Here is a 19,377-nt window from a genome sequence, read left to right as displayed (position 1 = left end):
GTCCCCGCGGATAACCACGGGAAACCATCTTCATGTTATTCTTTAAGGAGAGAGGGAAGAATCAGAGTATAATTGGGCACAACCACTGACCCGCAAGCTTTGCTTTGAAGAATGCTGGTGTAGAAGGACTGAGGTTGAAATAGACACTAGAAAATGACATGGGATTATTTCCCGCGGTTATCCGCGGGGACGGGAACGGTGATGAGTTTTGTCACCGTGTCATTCTCTAATGTTCACCCAAGTGCCAGCTATAGTGAAGCCTATCTGACCATGGCCAGCTCAACCTATAAACCAGATAAGGCTCTGGCTCAGAGCACTAGTGATAAACGGCCCTAAAATCTCAGTTTCAGTTACCTTCGACTTCTAGGAGAGAAGCCAGAAGTAGGACTTAAAAAAAAAAAAAAATCAGTGCTCTGAGCAAGTACCTCACCTGGTTCAGCAGAAGAGGGAAACATTGGATCACAAGTATCGGGGAGGGGGGGGGAGTGGAGGAGAGAGATGCCAGATTGCAGGAGGGAGGGTGGGTTACACAAATGCAAAAGTTGGCTGAGGGCGCCACAGTCTCTTGAACCAGACATGTGGTCTGACTGCACATGTTCCTTTATCACTCTCTCTCATTTTCTGGGTGTGGGCACTAAACATATTACAAAGCACTCCCCCCTAAAAAAAAATAATTTTAAAAATCAAGTCTTCATCAAGAAATACTTAGCTATTGCTTAATTTTCTTTTATACTTCAGAGAGTGGGAAAATCCCATTAAAACCCCCCAAAATCCCAAAACACAAGATGCACTGCAAATCCCAGGCCACAATGCACATTGGCCTAACCACCCTCAGAACAAAGCAAGGGAAGAGACAGTTAAAATACTAAGGGGCAAACCTGCTAAAACCAACTACTATGCAATCTACTGAATTACACTACCAGTTAAGCCAGAAATAAGAGTTGAAAAGGAAGAAATAGAAGGTTCTGTTTTTCTCCAGACCTCTGTGAAGCCTTAACAATAAGCTAAGGTTTGAGCAAACATTGCAACATTATATGGAAATTAATTTAAAGTGGGGGTATGTATAGATAGAAATATAATCTAAAGTACTTGTTCACACAATTTTTAACTACAGCACTGCCAGATGTACACTGCACTGCAAATTAAACATGTAAAAGACAATTCATGCTCTATAGAGCATACAGTCTGATCAAAAACAGACAAATGTGACAAACAGGGTTAAAATACTAATCCATATTAAAATTTCAACTATCGTTATACTGTATATGAAAGAGTTTTAAACCCCAACTTTAAACTATTTTAAACGAATTATTATAAATTGCTTTTAATTGCACTTTGTTAAATAAATTTAACAGACCTACACTATATAAATTTTAAAACCTAAACTAACTCCCTCTTCTACGGAGCTGCGCTGAATAGCCCGCACTGCTCCCGACGCTCATAGGAACTCAATGAGCGTCGGGAGCAGCGCGGCTCCCCGCATTAAGGTAGAAGCCAAAGAGAACACTTACCCCTCTTTACGAAACTGCGCTAGAACGGGGAGGGGCGTCGAATTGCCCGCGCTGTTCCCGACGCTCATAGGAACTCAATGAGAGTCGGGAGCAGCGCGGGCCATTCAGCGAGTCTCCCCGCGCTAGAAACTGCTAGTGCAGTTTCTTAAAAGGAAGTCTTTAAGTTTTGGGTTATTACACTATCAAAAATTCGTTCCAAAATAAATGCTAAATAAAACAGCTAATTCAGCTATGTTTTCTCATAAAAGCTTCTAATCAAGCAACCATTAAGATAACACAACATGGCTTTAATAGTTTAAAACAACTAACTGAATCAGTATTTATTATAAAAACTTACCATGCTGAATACTAAGCAATGTGAATAAAAGAGGTAGAACGTGCAGGTATATTAACCCCATTACCCTTCCAAATTTCTAGCCCTCTTAGATTTAAAGATAGAAAAATAAATCAAAACATGATAGAATACTACTTCTAGCTTGCTTTCTTCAATTTAAGGGGAAAAAAAAAGCTCTGCTCTCTGTAGGGACCGTTAATAGGTATTCCCAAAGGCTTCTGGGTAATAAACAGCAGGTGGCAGGAAAGATCTTAGAGAGTGCTTGTTGCTGGATAGAATAGGCATACCTATGTTCACGTTAAAGAGAAAGTCATATTTTTTCTTGCGCCTTAGGTGTTCAATCAAATGGTGCTGTGAAATTAAATTTAAAAACTGTTTCAGTATTCTTGAGGCTGCTACAGAATAGGTGTAAAATTCTGATGATATTTTTAGTCTAATTTTTTTCCTTTAAGAAAATCCCTTTTCCAGGGTTCATAACAGTGATAGGAATGAGCATCCTGTTGTCATCATCTCCCAACACTCCAAACAAACATGTCAGGGCGAGTGATTGTGGGGTCTTATAGTAGCCACTAGTTCTGTGGGTGGCATTATTGAGCAACTTTATTTTTTACAGTATATCCAGTGTAGGATAATGTGCATTGTGTTCCACCAGACCACCCGTCCCCAATTGTTTTGAAAAACTGATGTCTATGGGTCTTACTATTGACACAAGGAATTCCTAAAACAATAAACCAATGATACAAACTAGATTCTTCAGCATTTCAATTTACCCATTTTTAGTTCTTGATCTCCTCCAGGTTTTACTGTTATTTTATTAATATATCTTTTTCTACTTTGTTATAACTTGCCTTCGATCAATTCAAAAGGTAGTCTATACACTGGATAAAAAAACATAGCTTCTCTGTCCTTAATGTATTCCTTAAACATCATGTGTTGCATGTATAGGCCACATGAACCATGCCTGAAAAATATGAGAGTGCTTGATAAGCATTAAATACAGCTGTTGACTCATTTTAACTAACATCTCTGATCACTGGAAATTGTGATCAAGGTTTCAAAACCTTTATACAGGTGTTACACAAGGTGCAACAAAGTTTCTACTAAGCCAGGTCCTGCTGCACCCTTAGACCATAGACCAAACCGGAGAATCTCTAGCCCAGTGTTTAAAACAGTGTAAAACATACTACTTCATTTTAGCGTGAACCAGAAGTTAACAGCTTGCTCAGTTTGCTCAATATACAATGTAAAACAAAAACAAGAGCTGACAAATAGCAAAGGTCTTTTCTTGTACAATCCCACTCTGTTCCTGGACAAGTGGGTCATGTATCCCATCTCTTGTAGGAAGCCTCAGATTACTGGGTCAGACTATCTATCCCAGTATCCCATCTTCATGGAGGCCAATTCAAGTCACAAGTACCTGGCAAAAACCCAAATAGTAGCAGCATTCCATGCCACCAATCCAGAGCAAGCAGTGGCTTCCCCCATGTCTGTCTCAACAGCAGACTATGGACTTTTCCTCCAGGAACTTGCCCAAACCTTTTTTTAAAAGTAGCTACATTAACCACTTTTTACCACATTCTCTGGCAATGCAATCCAGAGCTTAACTATTCTCTGAGTGAAAAAAATATTTCCTACTATTGGTTTTAAAAGTATTTCTCTGTAACTTCATTGAATGACCCCTTGTCTTTGTAAATCTTGATGCAGTAAAAAATTGATCCACTTGTACCCATTCCACACCACTCAGGATTTTGAAAACTTCAATCATATCTCCCCTCAGCTGCCTTTTCCAAGCTGAAGAACCCTAACCTCTTTACTTTTTGCTCATACAAGAGGAGTTCCATCCCCTTTATCATATTGGTCGCTCTTCTTTGAACCTTTTCTAATGCTGCTATATCTTTTTTGAGTTAAGAAGACCAGAACTGAATGTAATACTCAAGGTGAGGTCGCACTATTGAGCGATACACAGGCATTATAACATTCTTAGGGCCTCTTCTATTAAATTGAGCCAGCAGTTTCTAGCACGGGGAGCCGCGCTGAATAGCCTGTGCTGCTCCCGACACTCATAGAATTCCTATGAGCGTCGGGAGCAGCGCGGGCCATTCAGCGTGGCTCTCTGCACCAAAACTGCTAGCGCAGTTTAATAGAAGAGGGAGTTAGTCTTCTTGACCATCCCTTTTCTAATAATTCCTAGCATCTGGTTTGCTTTCTTGGCCGTCGCCACACATTGGACAGAAAGTTTTAGCGTATTGCCCATGATGACATCCAAATCTTTTTCTTGAGCACTGACCCCCAAGGTGGACCCTTTGCATTGTTTTTCCCAAAGTGCATCATTTTGCATTTGTCCGCATTAAATTTCATCTGCCATTTGGACACCCAGTCTTCCAATTTCCTAAGGTCTTCCTGCAGTTTCTCACAGTCCGCATCGGCCACCCTCCAATCTTCAGGTACTACAGACGATTTTAGAGACAGGTTACAGATCACTAACAACAGATCAGCAATTTCATGTTTTAGTTCTTTGAGTACCCTGGGATGCAAACCAACCAGTCCATCACTTTTTGATTTTGCTTAGTATGTCTTCAAGATTCATTGAGATTTCTTTCAATTCCTCTGCCTCTTCATCCTTTAAAACCATTTCCGATTCAGGAAGATTTCTTACATCTTCTTAAGAACATAAGCAATGCCTCCACTGGGTCAGACCTAAGGTCCATCGTGCCCAGCAGTCCGCTCACGCGGCGGCCCAACAGGTCCAGGACTTGTGCAGTAATCCTCTATCTATATCCCTCTATCCCCTTTTCCAATAGGAAATTGTCCAATCTTTTCTTGAATCCCAGTACCATACTCTGCCCTATTATACCCTCTGGAACATTCCAGATGCCCACCACACGATGGGTAAAGAAAAACTTCCTAGCATTTGTTTTGAATCTGCCCCTTTAAACTTTTCCAAATGCTCTCTTGTTCTTTTATTTTTCGAAAGTTTGAAGAATCTGTCCCTCTCCACTCTCTCTATGCCCTTCATGATCTTGAAAGTCTCTATCATATCCCCTCTAAGTCTCCTCTTCTCCAGGGAAAAGAGTCCCAATTTCTCCAATCTCTCAGCGTATGATAGGTTTTCCAAACCTTTTATCAGACGTGTCGCTTTCCTCTGAACCCTCTCGAGTATCGCCATATCCTTCTTTAGGTACGGTGACCAATATTGGACGCAGTACTCCAGATGCAGACGCACCATCGCCCGATACAACAGCAGGATAACTTCTTTTGTTCTGGTTGTAATACCCTTCTTGATTATACCTAGCATTCTATTCGCTCTCTTAGCGGCCGCTGCGCACTGTGCTGTCAGCTTCACTGTCGTGTCCACCATTACCCCAAAGTCCCTTTCTTGGGTACTCTCATTCAATAACATCCCTCTCATCGAAGAGCTGTACCTTGGGTTTCTGCTTCCCACATGTAGTACTTTACATTTCTCAACGTTGAACTTCATCTGCCATCTTGTTGCCCATTCCCCTAGTTTGTTCAGGTCTCTTTGTAATTCTTCGCAGTCCTCTTTAGTCCAAGCTCCACTAAATAGTTTGGTGTCATCTGCGAATTTTATTATCTCACACTTCGTCCCTGCTTCTAGATCAGTGGTCTCAAACTCAAACCCTTTGTGGGGCCACATTTTGGATTTGTAGGTACTTGGAGGGCCGCAGAAAAAATAGTTAATATCTTATTAAAGAAATGACAATTTTGCATGAGGTAAAACTCTTTATAATTTATAAAACTTTCCTTTAACAGTTAAAAGGAAAGATATATAAACTATAAAGAGTTTTACCTTATGCAAAATTGTCATTTCTTTAATAAGACATTAACTGTTTTTTCTGCAACCCTCACATTTAAAGTTTAATATCTTTTCTTTCTCAAAACTGACACATTTCAATCATTATATTGAAAATAAAATCATTTTTCCTACCTTTGTTGTCTGGTGACTTTATTTTTCTGTGCTTTTAACTATGTTTCCAGGTCTTTCTTGTCCTTTAACTGTTTTTCTCTCCGTCTTCACTTTCTGCCTTGCATCCATCTTTGGCATTAACTTAATATTCAATTTTTCTGCTTTCTTTTCAAAATCTACATTTCCATGTCTTTCCTTCCCTTCCTATCTCTCTCTTCTTCCATCCTATTTCCATGGTCTGGCATCTCTTCCCTTCCTTTCTCTCCCTCCCTCCCTCCTTTCCCCTGGTCTGGCATCTGTCTCCTTCCCTCCCCCCATTCCCTGGCATCTCTCCCTCCCCCTCCATGGTCTGGTATCTCTTTTCCTTCCCTCCCTCCCATGAACTTGACATCTCTTGTTCCTCTCCTCTCCCTTGTCTTCCCTCTCTTTCCCCAATTGGGTGCAGCAGCAACAGAAGCAGCATTTCCCTTCCCCCTTTCCTGTGCAGCAGAAGCATTTCTCTTCTCCTTTCCCTCCCCCTCCCTTTCCATGTGCAGCAACAGCAGCATTTCCCTTCCCCCTTTCCTGTGCAGCAGAGGCATTTCTCTTCCCCCCTTCCCTCCCTCTCCCTTTCCCTGTGCAGCAGCAGCAGCATTTCCCTAGGGTCCCCCTTTCCTATGCAGCAGAAGCATTTCTCTTTCCCCTCCCCTTCCATTCCCTTCCTTGTGGAGCAGCAGCATGTCTGGCCGGCTCTCTTGCTCAGTCGATCGTTCCGTTCAAAGCCATGGGTGGCGGCTCCTCGCAAGATCCGTACCTGCATCAGAAGCCTTTCTGATGTTGTGACATCAGAGAGGCTTCCAATGCAGGAGTGGATAGTGCGAGGAGCCGCCAACCGCAGCTCTGCTCCACAAAGAAGGGAAGGGGAAGAGAAATGCTGGTGTGGATGGTGCAAGGAGCCGCCACCGGCTGCAGCTTTGACCGGAACAATCAACTGCAGCAAGGGAGCAGTTGATCATCACGTCCAGACTGCGAGCCGCAAAATAGCACCCGGAGGGCCGCATGTGGCCCGTGGTCCGCGAGTTTTTAGACCGCTGATCTAGATCTTTTATAAATATATTAAATAGCAGCGGTCCAAGCACCGAGCCCTGCGGAACACCACTCGTGACCCTCCTCCAGTCCGAGTAGTGGCCCTTCACACCTACCCTCTGTTTCCTACCTGCCAACCAATTTCTGATCCATCTATGTACGTCTCCTTCCACCCCATGGTTCTTCAGTTTCTGAAGTAGGCGTTCATGGGGTACCTTGTCAAAGGCTTTTTGGAAATCCAGATATATGATATCTATGGGGTCTCCTTTGTCCATCCGTTTGTTAATTCCTTCGAAGAAGTGCAATAAGTTCGTTAGGCACGATCTCCCCTTGCAGAATCCATGTTGGCTGGTTATCAGAAGTTTGTAAAGGCCAATGCAAAGAATTCATTCAGTCTCTCTTCTATGGTTTTATCCTCACAGCACATCTTTTACTCCTTGATCATCAAACGGTCCCAAGGATTCACTTATGGGTTTTCTGCTTTTTGTGTACCTAAAAAAATAGTTACTATGAGTTTTTGCCTCTTTGTCAAGTTGTTCTTCATATTCTTGTTTAGATTTCTTAATCAATGCTTTGCATCTAACTTGCCAATGCTTATGTCTCATCTTATTTTCTTCATTGGGATCTTCATTTTGATCCTCCCCTCTGACTTCAAGTTGTCTTCAGTAGGAAATGTTATTTTCTGCTTGTGTTTATTTTTTTCTTATCTTCAGTAATCTTCAGTGTGAAGGATCAAACCCTACCTCCCAGAAACAGACTTAGCCCAACTGCTATATGCCTACGTACTCTCTAGACTAGATTACTGCAACTCCCCATTCAAAGGCATCGCTGCAAGAGATCTAAAACACCTCCAAAAAGTCCAGAACTCAGCAATTCGACTCCTATACAACCTCAGCTACCATGACCACATTACTCCAGCGCTCTATGCAGCGATGCATCTTCAAAGCCCTGGTCATGACACGCAAGAGATTCTACCAAAAAGCGATGCACCTTCAAAACCCTGGTCATAACACACAAGAGATTCTATCAAAAAAACCTAGCCTACATAGCATCCAAGTTACGCCTATACACCCCTAACTGCCCCTCCGCTCCAAAGCAGAACAAAGACTCAGCATTCCCACAGGGAGATCCCTCTGAATGAGTATGGCGTACAAAAGATCCTACAGCCATTTCCTACCTCAGCTATGGAACTGACTACCCACACAGATCAGGTCGGTAGACTCACTATTGACCTTCCGCAGAGCAGTAAAGACCTTCCTCTTCCGCCTATCAGGCGATTAAAAACTGCATTCTCAATATACTTCTCCTAGTACTCTTCACTATGACCAGTCTGGTCTCTAGAATAAGCTCTGTTATTGTCTACTGTAACCTATTTGTTGTCATGACTAGTCTATTTTCAAATGATTGTGAATGTCAGCTTGTAACCCGTTCTGAGCTTCTGGGAGAACGGGATAGAAATTGAAATAAATAAATAATTTTAATTGTTTCAGGAATTTCGTGCTGCATAGGATTCCCTTTGGGGACAGCTCTGGATGTGGGAGATTTCAGACTCAAATGTGATGGAGTCTGCTTCCAAAGGGTGGTTGTTTTGCAGTGTACCTCCTTGGACAGCATGCTTTTATAGTTTTTGGGCTCAAGGACTGTTCCATTGGGAGTTATGCTCCCCCCCCCCAGGTTTGTCCGCTATTGGGTTGGAGCGCAGGCTGTGCAGCTCTATGGCAGTGTCTCAAGGATTGGTGCAACTGTGTCCTTCCCCCTGTAGAACTTGCAAAGGATCCAGTGGGGGGTCGAGGTCTCCAACCAGGTCTGGGCTCAAGAGGCAGTCAGAAGAATCTGGCAGGTCCATATTCCATTTGCTGAGGCAGAGATCCCCCTGTATGCTGTTTCAGCTTCTTCCTACAGATCCCAGCACACAGCATGGCACAGTGAGTAGCAGGCAGTCAGCTTGAGAGATTGATTTGGGGAGTCTGTAATTTTTTATAATTGATATTTATTGATTTTCCAGTGATATACAACATAACAGAATCAATACTTGAACAAATAATATAAAGCTATCTGTGTTGACTAGTAATAAGTAACAAGTTAAAAACCAGGGGTGCCAAAATCTGGCCTGCAGAGTAATTATATTTGACCCACGAGAAAATACCAAATGTCTATTAGAGCTGGTCTACCGGTAGACAGTTTTTTGACCCAATTGGCTCACATCCTCATTAGGCACATCATCATATTTGACGTATTTACAAGTTCTCGCGACGTTCGGTTCTCTTCCCAGTCTCACACTGCATCGCAGTAGCATTGGATTCTTCTGCAATTGCTTTTTTTTTTTGTAAGTATTGATTTTTTTCATTATTTTTTCTTATTTTTAATCCCTTGTTGTTTATAGTCTTTTAATCACATTCTAATTTTGGCGTTTTGTTTTCTGGTATTCATTTTTTTTCCGGTGCTAGTGTTTTTCTGTATTCCTATTCGTTTTCTCTGTTTCACGCAATGGCTTTTATTATGATTATATTTTTATGCTTTTTTAAACATATGTTGCTAATTCACATGATATTTTATTTCGTCCCTTTTTGGTTTTAATTGTTTGTATTTTTTCCATTTTAAGTTTGGCTCAGTTATTTTACATCAGTCATGGGCTAGTTGTACCTTGTGTTATTGGTTTTTAAACATATCATTTAAAAAAATATATTGTTTTTAAACATATTGTCTACAGTTTCCTTTTGGAGTTGTACAATTATTATTTTTTCAATAAATATTAAGGTAGGTCCGCGACTTTGTCCAAGTTTTTAATTTTAGCCCACTGTGTATTTGAATTTGATACCCCTGGTTTAAACTAAACAACCCACCTCCCCCTACTTTTGAGAGCTCCAACATCATGAATTCAATAGTATAGTATGTGCTCTATGTGACAACCCTCTCAGATAGGTGACCAAATTTCTGTATACCGTTTCCTTAGATGAAATGACCCTAGCTTAACATCCAAATACTGTATTCGATTTTCAACAATGCAAACATTTCATTTCTCCAGAAGGTAAAAGTAGGGGAGTCAGATTGTCTCCAATTCACATCTTTGTGCTTATACAGCAATGCATCCCCCCCCCCCCGACAGACCCAATGTCCTTACAGTAGAAAACAACAGTATGTTTGCTCTCAAAGGGATCCATTTACTAAATACTGTATAGTCATAGTCTATAAATGAAATGCAATAAAGGACCAGAATGTTTGAATTCTCTCACAGAGCCAGAACATGTGTATCAAACCAGCAGGCATTTAGGACACTCTGCATGAAGAGCTATACCAGATATACGCATGATAGGGTGACACATAGAGGTGAAGGAGAAACTTATATTGCATCTCTTGTAAAACAACTGAATGTGTCAATGGCTTTAGATGTTTCATAAGAAGTCACAAGCCATCCCCCGTATTCTGTTCCATAGGTGGGAGATTTCTGTTCCAAATCCTTAAGCATCATAGTCCCATGGAGAACTAAAGGTTCCCAAGCTAACTTGGTAAAAGGATAAGCTGGTTTTAGCTTGCCAAGACAAAGTAAAAGTTTCTTGAACCATATCGGTCATATCCTTATTAAAAATAGCCGGGTCCAGTGAGATCTGATGATAGGAGAACCAATCTTGTGCCTGCAAATGTCCTTCAGTTTGCAGATCCTGGACCTTCATGGCACCCTGTTCAGTAACCTGAGTCCATTCTCCTGCCACTGCTTTAAATAAAATTTGTTTGCATCAGGGTTCAGATCTTTGTTACCCCACAAGGAGAGCAACACAGTTGAATAGGGTGGCAACTGCATACAGTTACACAACCACTGCCAGCAGTGTCTTAAGGGTTTCAATAGGGGATGCCTTCTAGTAGGAAAGATCTGATAAGGTTTCTGAGCACATAAATAATATAACAGATGTGTAGGAGACATCAATTGTTGCTCAAGATATACAGGAGTATAGAATTGAGTGGGTTTTTTTTTTTTTTTTAGTCCACTAAGTGCTTTATTAAACAAGCAACATTATACCTACACCTATCAGGGAGGGCTAGATCTCCTCATCTCACAGGCAAAAACATTTGTGTTAAAGTTATACATGGCTTTTTATTGTTCCAAAGAAATTTTCTTAATATCTTAAAAAAAAATTGCTAAATTCTTATTAGTTATATACAGTACATGGGGACGGTCTGCATTACATACAACCATTTTGGAAACAATACCATTTTGAACAAGGCTATACGACCCTTTAAGGTTAGAGGTAGTCTAGTCCATAGGTTCAATATATCCTGTGATTTCCTCAACAATGTGTGAAAATTTTTATGATACGCTTTCAAAATATCTTTGGTAATATAAACTCCAAGATATTTAAGTCTGTAAGTAACTTTTATGAGAGGGAAAGGTGTCATCCAATCTCTCCTCTGAAAGGCATGGCCTCTGACTTATCTAAATTCAAGCCTAAACCTGACACCCACCCATACTGCTCTACCATCTGGAATGATGTTCGAGGTTGAGTCACGAGCAAAAAAAGATCATCAGCAAACGCCATACAACAAATTTCTACATGACCCATCCACAGGCCAGCTATATTCCCATCTTCCCTAATTTTCATCAGTAAGGGTTTCAATGAAAGAATAAACAGTAAGGGAAAAAGGGGGCAGCCCTGTCGCATTCCTCTCTCCAAAGAAAAATATTCAACCTGTCCATTAACCAGAACTGCTATGTGGTTTTTATAGAGGGTCTTTACCATATTAAGAAAGGGGTCGCACATACTATATTTCCCCAGGATGGGAAATAAATACTCCCAGGCTACACTATCAAAGGCCTTGCAGGTTCAACGTGGAGAAGTGTAAGGTGATGCATGTCGGTAACAAAAATATCATATACGAATACAGGATGTCTGGGGCGATACTTGGAGAGACCCCCCAGGAAAGAGACTTGGGAGTACTGGTTGACAAGTCGATGAAGCCGTCCACGCAATGCACGGCGGCAGTGAAAAGGGCAAACCAAATGCTAAGAATGATTAAGAAGGGGATCACGAACAGATCAGAGAAGGTTATCATGCCACTGTACCGGGCCATGGTGCGCCCAGCACTGGTCGCCGTGCATGAAGGAGGACATGGTACTACTCAAAAGGGACCAGAGAAGAGCAACTAAAATCGTTAAGGGGCTGGAGGAGTTGCTGTACCGTGAGAGATTAGAGAAACTGGGCCTCTTCTCCCTTGAAAAGAGACTGAGAGGGGACATGATCGAAATATTCAAGATACTGAAGGGAATAGACTTAGTAGATAAATACAGGTTGTTCACCCTCTCCAAGGTAGGGAGAACGAGAGGGCGTTCTCTAAAGTTAAAAGGGGATAGATTCCGTACAAACGTAAGTAAGTTCTTCTTCACCCAGAGAGTGGTGGAAAATAGAACGCTCTTCTGGAGTCTGTTGTAGGGGAAAACACCCTCCAGGGATTCAAGACAATGTTAGACAAGTTCCTGCTGAACCAGAACGTACGCAGGTGACCTGGACTTATTTAGAGCACTGGTCTTTGACCTAGGGGCCGCTGTGTGAGCGGACTGCTGGGCACGATGGACCACTGGTCTGAACCAGCAGTGGCAATTCTTATGTTCTTATGAAATATCATGGATGGATTACATTGTGACCTAGTGCTGACATAACTTTCCTAACATTCCAAACTGCTTGCCTGCTCTGTAAACACCAAACTGATCAGGATGTATCAACCCAGGCAGAAAGGAGGACAGGAACATAACTAAGATATTTGCCATCGATTTATAAACTCAAAGTTTATCAATGAAATTGGCCAATAGGAGTCTGTAGACGTTGGATTCTTATCTGGTTTAGAGATGAGCACTATAAAGGTGCAATTGGCATGGCTGGGAAATTGCCCTGTAGACACCACTGGTCTATAAATTTAATTTTTAAGAGTTTCCTAGAGTTAGTACTGGGTTCCCCCACCTCAGATATTATAAAATTGCTACTTTTTTGTTGTCTCTGGCTTTCTTGGACCATTTTTTGTGCTGCCGTGGCCATCTTGGATTTTCAGATTCTAGTTTAAAAGCTTTTATCTGCCTCAAAACACCTCATTTTAGCCAGAAAACAGGTGATATGGATTCCCCTTTGAATTCTGGTCTTATTTGTGTTGAATGGCAATTTTGGGGATCATCTGTTTTCACGTGCTGCATGGCATGTGAGGGAGGGAGGTCCATTGGCTTTAGCCCCATCTGCCCCTTCAGGGGGTTCTGGTACTGAGTCTATTCGTGGTTCAAACAGTCCAGAATTCAGCCATGGAGGCAGTGCATCTACAACGAAACACAGCCATGATTCAACGCCTTAAGCCCACAAAAGCTCCAAGTGCACTAAAAAGGGCTCAGATGGGGCATATGCCTCTTCAGGGCAAAGTTTTCCCCCAGTTTTTATTGATATGCTGTTTCAGGCTTATTTGGCCAGTAAAAGCTCATCCAATTCACTTTCCATGCCAGCACCAGGTGTCCCTTTCCCCAGGGACACTGGTCCCCAGCAGCAGTGCCATGCGCAGTTGGGGACTGTGTGCCGGTGGTTGATTTAGATAACCCGGATGATGTTCTTATGCCTTTGCTTTCTCAGACAGGTATTTCCACAGTGGGAGATTTGGCTGCCATCATGGATCTCCCGGACCTAGATCTTGGTGAAGTCTCCAGATCTTGGGGAGGGCCCATTGTACAGAGACTATTCCAACTTTTCGCGTTGATAGGGATTATTTCAGAATTCCTTCAGGCATTTTAATTGGAGGTAGCCAGTCCTCGACAGCGCAGTATTCTCTTTAAGCAGCACAAAATCACAGTCTTCCTCTTTTTCTGCTCATCTGGACAGTGCATAGATGTTCCTGGATCTTTGTGAGGTTCCGGAGGTTCTTTGTAAGGGGCTAAGGTCATGTCCAAGCTATTTCCGATGGCAGAGACCTTTGTTCAGCTTTTTTGTTTCCCCAAAGGTGGACTCCTTGGTGGCTAGGTGCACTTCTCTCCCCAGTAAAGGCAGAGTGGTATTGAGAAACACACAAGACTGCAGGATCAATATTGTGCTACAACAGCTTTTTGTTTCCGCAGCTGCTGGTTTGAGAGCGGCAGCAGTGGCATCCTTTGTCACTAGAGCCTGACACTCCAAGCTGCTTCATGATCCTGACATCATTGTGTTTGCGGATCTTCCATTTTTTATTTCTGGAGTGGACTATTTGAATGATATCCATATGACTTATTCAGAGTGGTAAACCAGTGGTCAGTAGGGGCCTGGGCGAGCTATTGGCTAGTGTGCAGGTACACAATCCTCAGTCCGTGGTGGACACCAGGTCTTGGTCTTCTAGGGGACAGGGGCGTTCTAGTTTTCATCTCTCCAGGTGATATCGTCAGTTCTCCAGCAGTCCCTTGGGTAAAAGCTCTTATGTAGGCACCAAAACATCGGGTTTGTGGAGATAGGTGACTGCAGCTTTCAGGAGCCCACTGCACTTCTGCCCCAAAGAAGTAATTATGGCACAAGACCCTCCACAGATCAGAGGGAGGCTCTCGGCATACCTAGAATGGACGGACATCACATCAGATTGCAGGATATTCAGTGAAAGGGGTACAATCTCGAATCTTATTGGCCTCTTCCAGAACTTTTTTTCTGGACTCTCCAGTGGGGAGACCAGACCAAGTGGCCAAAGTCAGAGCCACTGTCCAGAGGTCACTGGGTAGAGTGGTCATAGAGCCCATCTACCAGCTTGGGCTCTGATAGATACTCAATATACTTCCTTGTGCCAAAGAGAGGCTCCAAAGATTGGGGACCAATTCAGGATCTCAGAGTGGTCAATGCGGCCCTTGAGATTCCTCAATTTGGTCTGGTAACTGTCCAGTTGGGGATCGCCTTGGTAGTGCCAGTGGAATTTCTGATCTCTCTGGATTTGTTGGAGGCCTACTTCCATATTCCCATTTTTCTCCGGGGTACAGAGATGCTTGAGGTTCCACATCTTGCAACAGCACTTCCAGTTTTCAGCCTTCTGGCTGATGAAAGCGCCTCAGACCTTTCCCAGCTGGACGATTGGCTCATTGGGGCTCAGTTGGAGTTCAAAAGGCAACAAGCAATGCAACAAGGTGTCCAGCTGCTACAGAGTCTAGACTGGGTGGTCAACTTTCAGATGAGTCAGCTCGTTCTGATATGAGACCCAGAATACCTGGGAGTCTGTTTCATCAGGGGAATGCACAAGTTGTTTCTTCTCGAGATATGCCAGGAGAAGCTTCGCTAGTTGATAAGTGCTGTTTTGGACACTCAAGCCTTGACAGCCTGGCAATACCTGCAGGTTTGGGAGTCAATGGTCATGGCTATAGATGCAGTTCCCTGGATGTGGGCTCACTTGAACCCGCTAAAAGACACACTTATCTCTTGTTGGAGTCCACAGAGGGATCTGCTGCATGTGCAGTTCCCTTGGACAATGGAGGCTCTGCAGTTTAGCTTGGTGGTTGAAATCTCTCTCTTTATCCACAGGAATCCCATTCCAATTCTCTACTTTTGGGTTCCCTTGATGACAGATGTCCATTCTTATGGCTGGGGGGAGGGCAGGGGCACTTGGCACAGCCAGTCCTGTCTGTGGATATTGGTTCCTTTCTGAATGAAAGTGATCACTCTTATACCTGGAACTTCGAGCAATCTGGCTGGCTCTCCTACACTTCGAGAGCGAGATCCAGAACAAAGCGGTTTGAGTTTTCCCATTGTCACAGCAGTAGCCTATGTTAATCATCATGGGGACACCAGAAGCACACCCCTACGACAGAAGGATCAAATGCTCATTCACTGGGTGGAAAAACATTTTCTGGCATTTTCAGCAGCACACGTAGTTTGGGTACAACATGCAAGCAGATTCTCTCATTCGACCAACTCTGGATCCAGGGGAATGGTCTCTGTATCAGAGAGCCTAACAATGTATAGTAGAGATGGAGATGCCCGACCTGATGGCATTGGCATCCAACAAGGAGGCGGCTCATTTCTACCACAGCTGTCACAAACTAAGAAAAGAAGGGTTTGACACCATGGTGGCCATGGCCATTGGAGGGTCTTCTCTATTTCTTTCTCCATAGTCCATAATAGGCTATTTTCTGTGAAGACTCAAGACACACCGGGGTTGGATGATTCTCCTGGCACCCCGTTGGTCAAGGTGCCTGTGGCATGCTGACTCAATTCACCTGCAGCTGGATCAGGGTCTCCAAATTTCCCATTATTTATGTCTTCTCCCTCCAAGTCCCATAGCCCTGCAGGATTCAGTCCACTTTGGTCTTCTGGCATGGCTCTTGAGTGCGCAGATTTTATGCACAGCAGTTTCTCGGCAGGAGTGATGGCTACTATCTTGCATAGCAAGAAAAAGTCAACTGTTGAAGTGTATGCTAAGGCTTGGCAGTGTATTTCAACTGGGTGCACTTGGAAGAATGAAGACGTGAGCCCAACATCGACCCGCTTGTATTCACCTTTCTTTCAAGTAGGCCTGGAAAAAGGGCCTTGAGGTCGGCTTGTTAAGAGTTTGGATAGCAGGGTTTTCTTCCCTTGGTCCTAAGTCCCTGGGGGGGGGGGGGGGGGGTCCTCTGGCCACTCATCCGATGTGGATAGGTTTTTTTCTCGGGCATGTTTGTGGCTCCACCTTCCGTTGTGTCGGCCATTTCCAACTTGGAATCTCAATTTAGCTCTCAGGTCACTTACAAGTTAGCCCTATTAACTGGTGGACTGGGCTTCTTTGATGGTCTTTACAATAGGCTCCAGCGTAATCTGAGGAAATACTTTTTTACAGAAAGGATGGTAGATGAATGGAACAGTCTCCTGGAAGTGGTGGTGCAAACAGAGACTGTGTCTGAATGCAAGAGGGCCTGGAATAGGCAAGTGGTATCTCTGAGAGGGTAGGGTTCAGTTGTCCCACCTTTCCAGACCTCAAATGGCTAATTTTTATTTTTACTATTTTGGGCATAAATTTGTTGGCCATGGCCATCTTGGATTTTTATCAATCTTTTTTCAAAGCATAAATTCTTCCTCAAAACCCCTCAATTTTGTTAAACATCAGTAGGGATTTACTCCTCAAACCCTAAGCTATCAACTACATATTTGGAGTGCACTGGATGGCCGGCGCAGGAGCATTCGTGTAACATGTGTCGCAGAGCCCTGGGGGAGGGAGTGGGAGCTTCAGGCCTCACCTCCTCTGGGTCCTTGAGAGTTGGCATAAGAACATAAGCGTTGCCTCTGCCGGGTCAGACCAGGGGTCCATCGTGCCCGGCAGTCCGCTCCCGCGGCGGCCCCCCAGGTCCATGACCTGAAAGTGTTCCCTACCTAACTTAAAATACCCATACCCTGTTCACTCAATGTCCTGTAAGGTAAATCTCTATTTGTACCCTGTTATCCCTTTCGCTTCCAGGAAGTCATCCAGTCCCTTTTTGAACCCCAGAATTGTACTCTGTCCTATCACCTCTCCGGGAAGCGCGTTCCAGGTGTCCACCACCCTCTGAGTGAAGAAGAACTTCCTTGCATTCGTTATGAATCTGTCTCCTCTCAGTTTTTCTGAATGACCTCTTGTCTGGGATCTGGATAGTACACCCACTAAAAGCTCATTTTGGATGATGGCACTGAGCGCCTCTGCAACAATTCGGGGGATTTGTTCCAAACAGCACCACAGGCTCAGGCAGGGATCAGCTTCTGTGGACAGGTCAGGTCATCTTCGGGAAGGGCTGCGGGTGGGTAGGGCAGGCAGGGATTGGCTTCTGTGGACAAGTCAGGTCGACTTCAGGAGAGGGGGTGCAGACGGGACAGGGATTGGTTTCTGTGGATGGGTCAGGTTGGCTTCAGGAGAGGGGGGGGTACGGGCAGGGCAGACAAGGATCCCCAGTGTGCAACTTAATTTTGGAAAGCTGGAAGGCAGGGAGGGGGAGGAGGCACAAACTTGACAAAGAAAGAAGGGAAGGGGCATGAATATGGGACACAGAAGGAAGGAAGAAGGGGACACTAACTTGGGACAGGAGGGAGGGAATAGAAAGGAAGAATTGTTGGGCATTAGTGGGAGAGTGAGGGAAAGGTAAAAGAGGATAATTGGGCATAGAGAAAAAGAGAAGAGAGGTAGAGATGCATGGGGAGAGAAGGATGAGAGGAGAAATGTTGGATATGGTGGTGGAGAGGGAACAGAGGGACTGATTAAAGGGGATGCAAGGGGGAGGAATGTTGGACATAGTGATGGAGGGAGAAATGTGGCATTGTGCTGGAGATGGGTGATAGGAGAAATGGGCATGGGACTGGTGGGCAGTGGTGAAAATTGCTGCACATGATCCGGGGGTGAGAGGGAGAAATGTTGGATGTGGCAGTAGAGGGGTGGGGGAGATGCCTGGACAGAGAGTGAAAGGGAGACATATTGCCAATAGGGATGGAGGAGAGAAGAAGAAAAGTTGGACTCTTGGAGGGACAGAGAGAGATGTTGGTTGGGGAAGGGAATGGGGTCCAGAGAAGAGGAAGCGTATAGAAGGCAGAAAGAAATATTGGATGCACAGTCAGAAGGAAATGCAACCAGAGAGTCATGAAATCACCAGACAACAAAGGTAGGAAAAATAATTTTATTTTCAATTTAGTGATCAAAATGTCAGTTTTGTGAATTTATATCTGCTGTCTATATTTTGCTCTATATTTGTCTATTTTTCTATAGTTGTTACTGATTGCATATTTTAAAGTCATCTGCCTTGACCTTTTTGAAAACACCCCAAATATAAATAATTAACATTTTCTTTGCATACAGTGTGCTTTGTGGTTTTTAAAAAAAAAATTGTGGTTACCATTATGTATTAATAAGATTATATTGTGTGTATAAGAAAAATAGATGGAAGAAATTGCATTACAATTAGTACTATTATGAGGGTGGGGTCAGGGGTGGAGCTTGTACAGGTCTGGGGTAGAGCTTGGACAGGGGTACTCGGCTGGTATTTGTTAGGCTTAGGGGATACTTAGTGCAGTGTTTCTCAACTTCTTCAAGCAATCTCATCGCAGATGCCATGAAAGTGCTCCATTTGAAATTCCAGTCCTCTGCATCAGTATTCTTTCATGAGCAACTGTAATGCTCTGACCTTCTTTCCAGCACATCTGGAGTTCATGGGACTGATTGCAGAGCAATGGGATAATCCCAGGAGTTCTTTCTGGCTGACCTAAGATATTTCTAGGCTTTTCCCTGTGGCTCCTGAATTTGAGCATCCAAAGGTGTATTCCGCAGTGGTGCAGGTTATTATGTGCACAACCCTCCCTAGAGATGGAGGTGTGATGCTCAATAGACTCCCAGGATCACAGAGTGGACTTTATCTGAAAAGAAAAAAAAAAAAAAGAAAAGCCTTTTGGTGTGGCTTCTTCAAGTGTCAAGGCTGCTGCATTGGCCTCCTTCGAGGTACATGCATGTCACACAAGATTGCACCTGGTGCCCTCTGCAAATGAGGATGCCTGTCCCCCAGCTGGTGTTGGCAGGCATGGCTTATGTGGTGGATGCCTGCTCTGCTCTCTGATGAGTTCTCAGTGCGGCCTTGGCTTCTGCGGTGTTAT

General features: G+C 43.6%; 1 protein-coding gene across 3 annotated transcripts in view; it reads right to left on the bottom strand.

Moving 5' to 3' along the window:
- Nucleotides 1–2,057, bottom strand: part of OVCH1 (ovochymase 1) — a 413,341-nt gene extending 411,284 nt beyond the window's left edge. The window contains exon 1 of one of the 3 annotated variants that reach the window (XM_033953446.1): nucleotides 1,849–2,057. In XM_033953446.1, coding sequence (XP_033809337.1) covers nucleotides 1,849–1,909 — 61 coding nt within the window. In that variant the 5' untranslated portion in view covers nucleotides 1,910–2,057. The remainder of the gene's footprint in view (nucleotides 1–1,848) is intronic. The other 2 variants (XM_033953447.1, XM_033953444.1) reach the window with 2 other exon arrangements.
- Between the last annotated feature and the right edge of the window lie 17,320 nt (nucleotides 2,058–19,377).

This window comes from Geotrypetes seraphini, chromosome 7 (genome assembly GCF_902459505.1).
Source record: "Geotrypetes seraphini chromosome 7, aGeoSer1.1, whole genome shotgun sequence".
Classification (NCBI taxonomy): Eukaryota; Metazoa; Chordata; class Amphibia; order Gymnophiona; family Dermophiidae; genus Geotrypetes; species Geotrypetes seraphini.
Note: the sequence above shows the minus strand (reverse complement) of the source record. Positions and strands in the feature narration are given on the sequence as shown.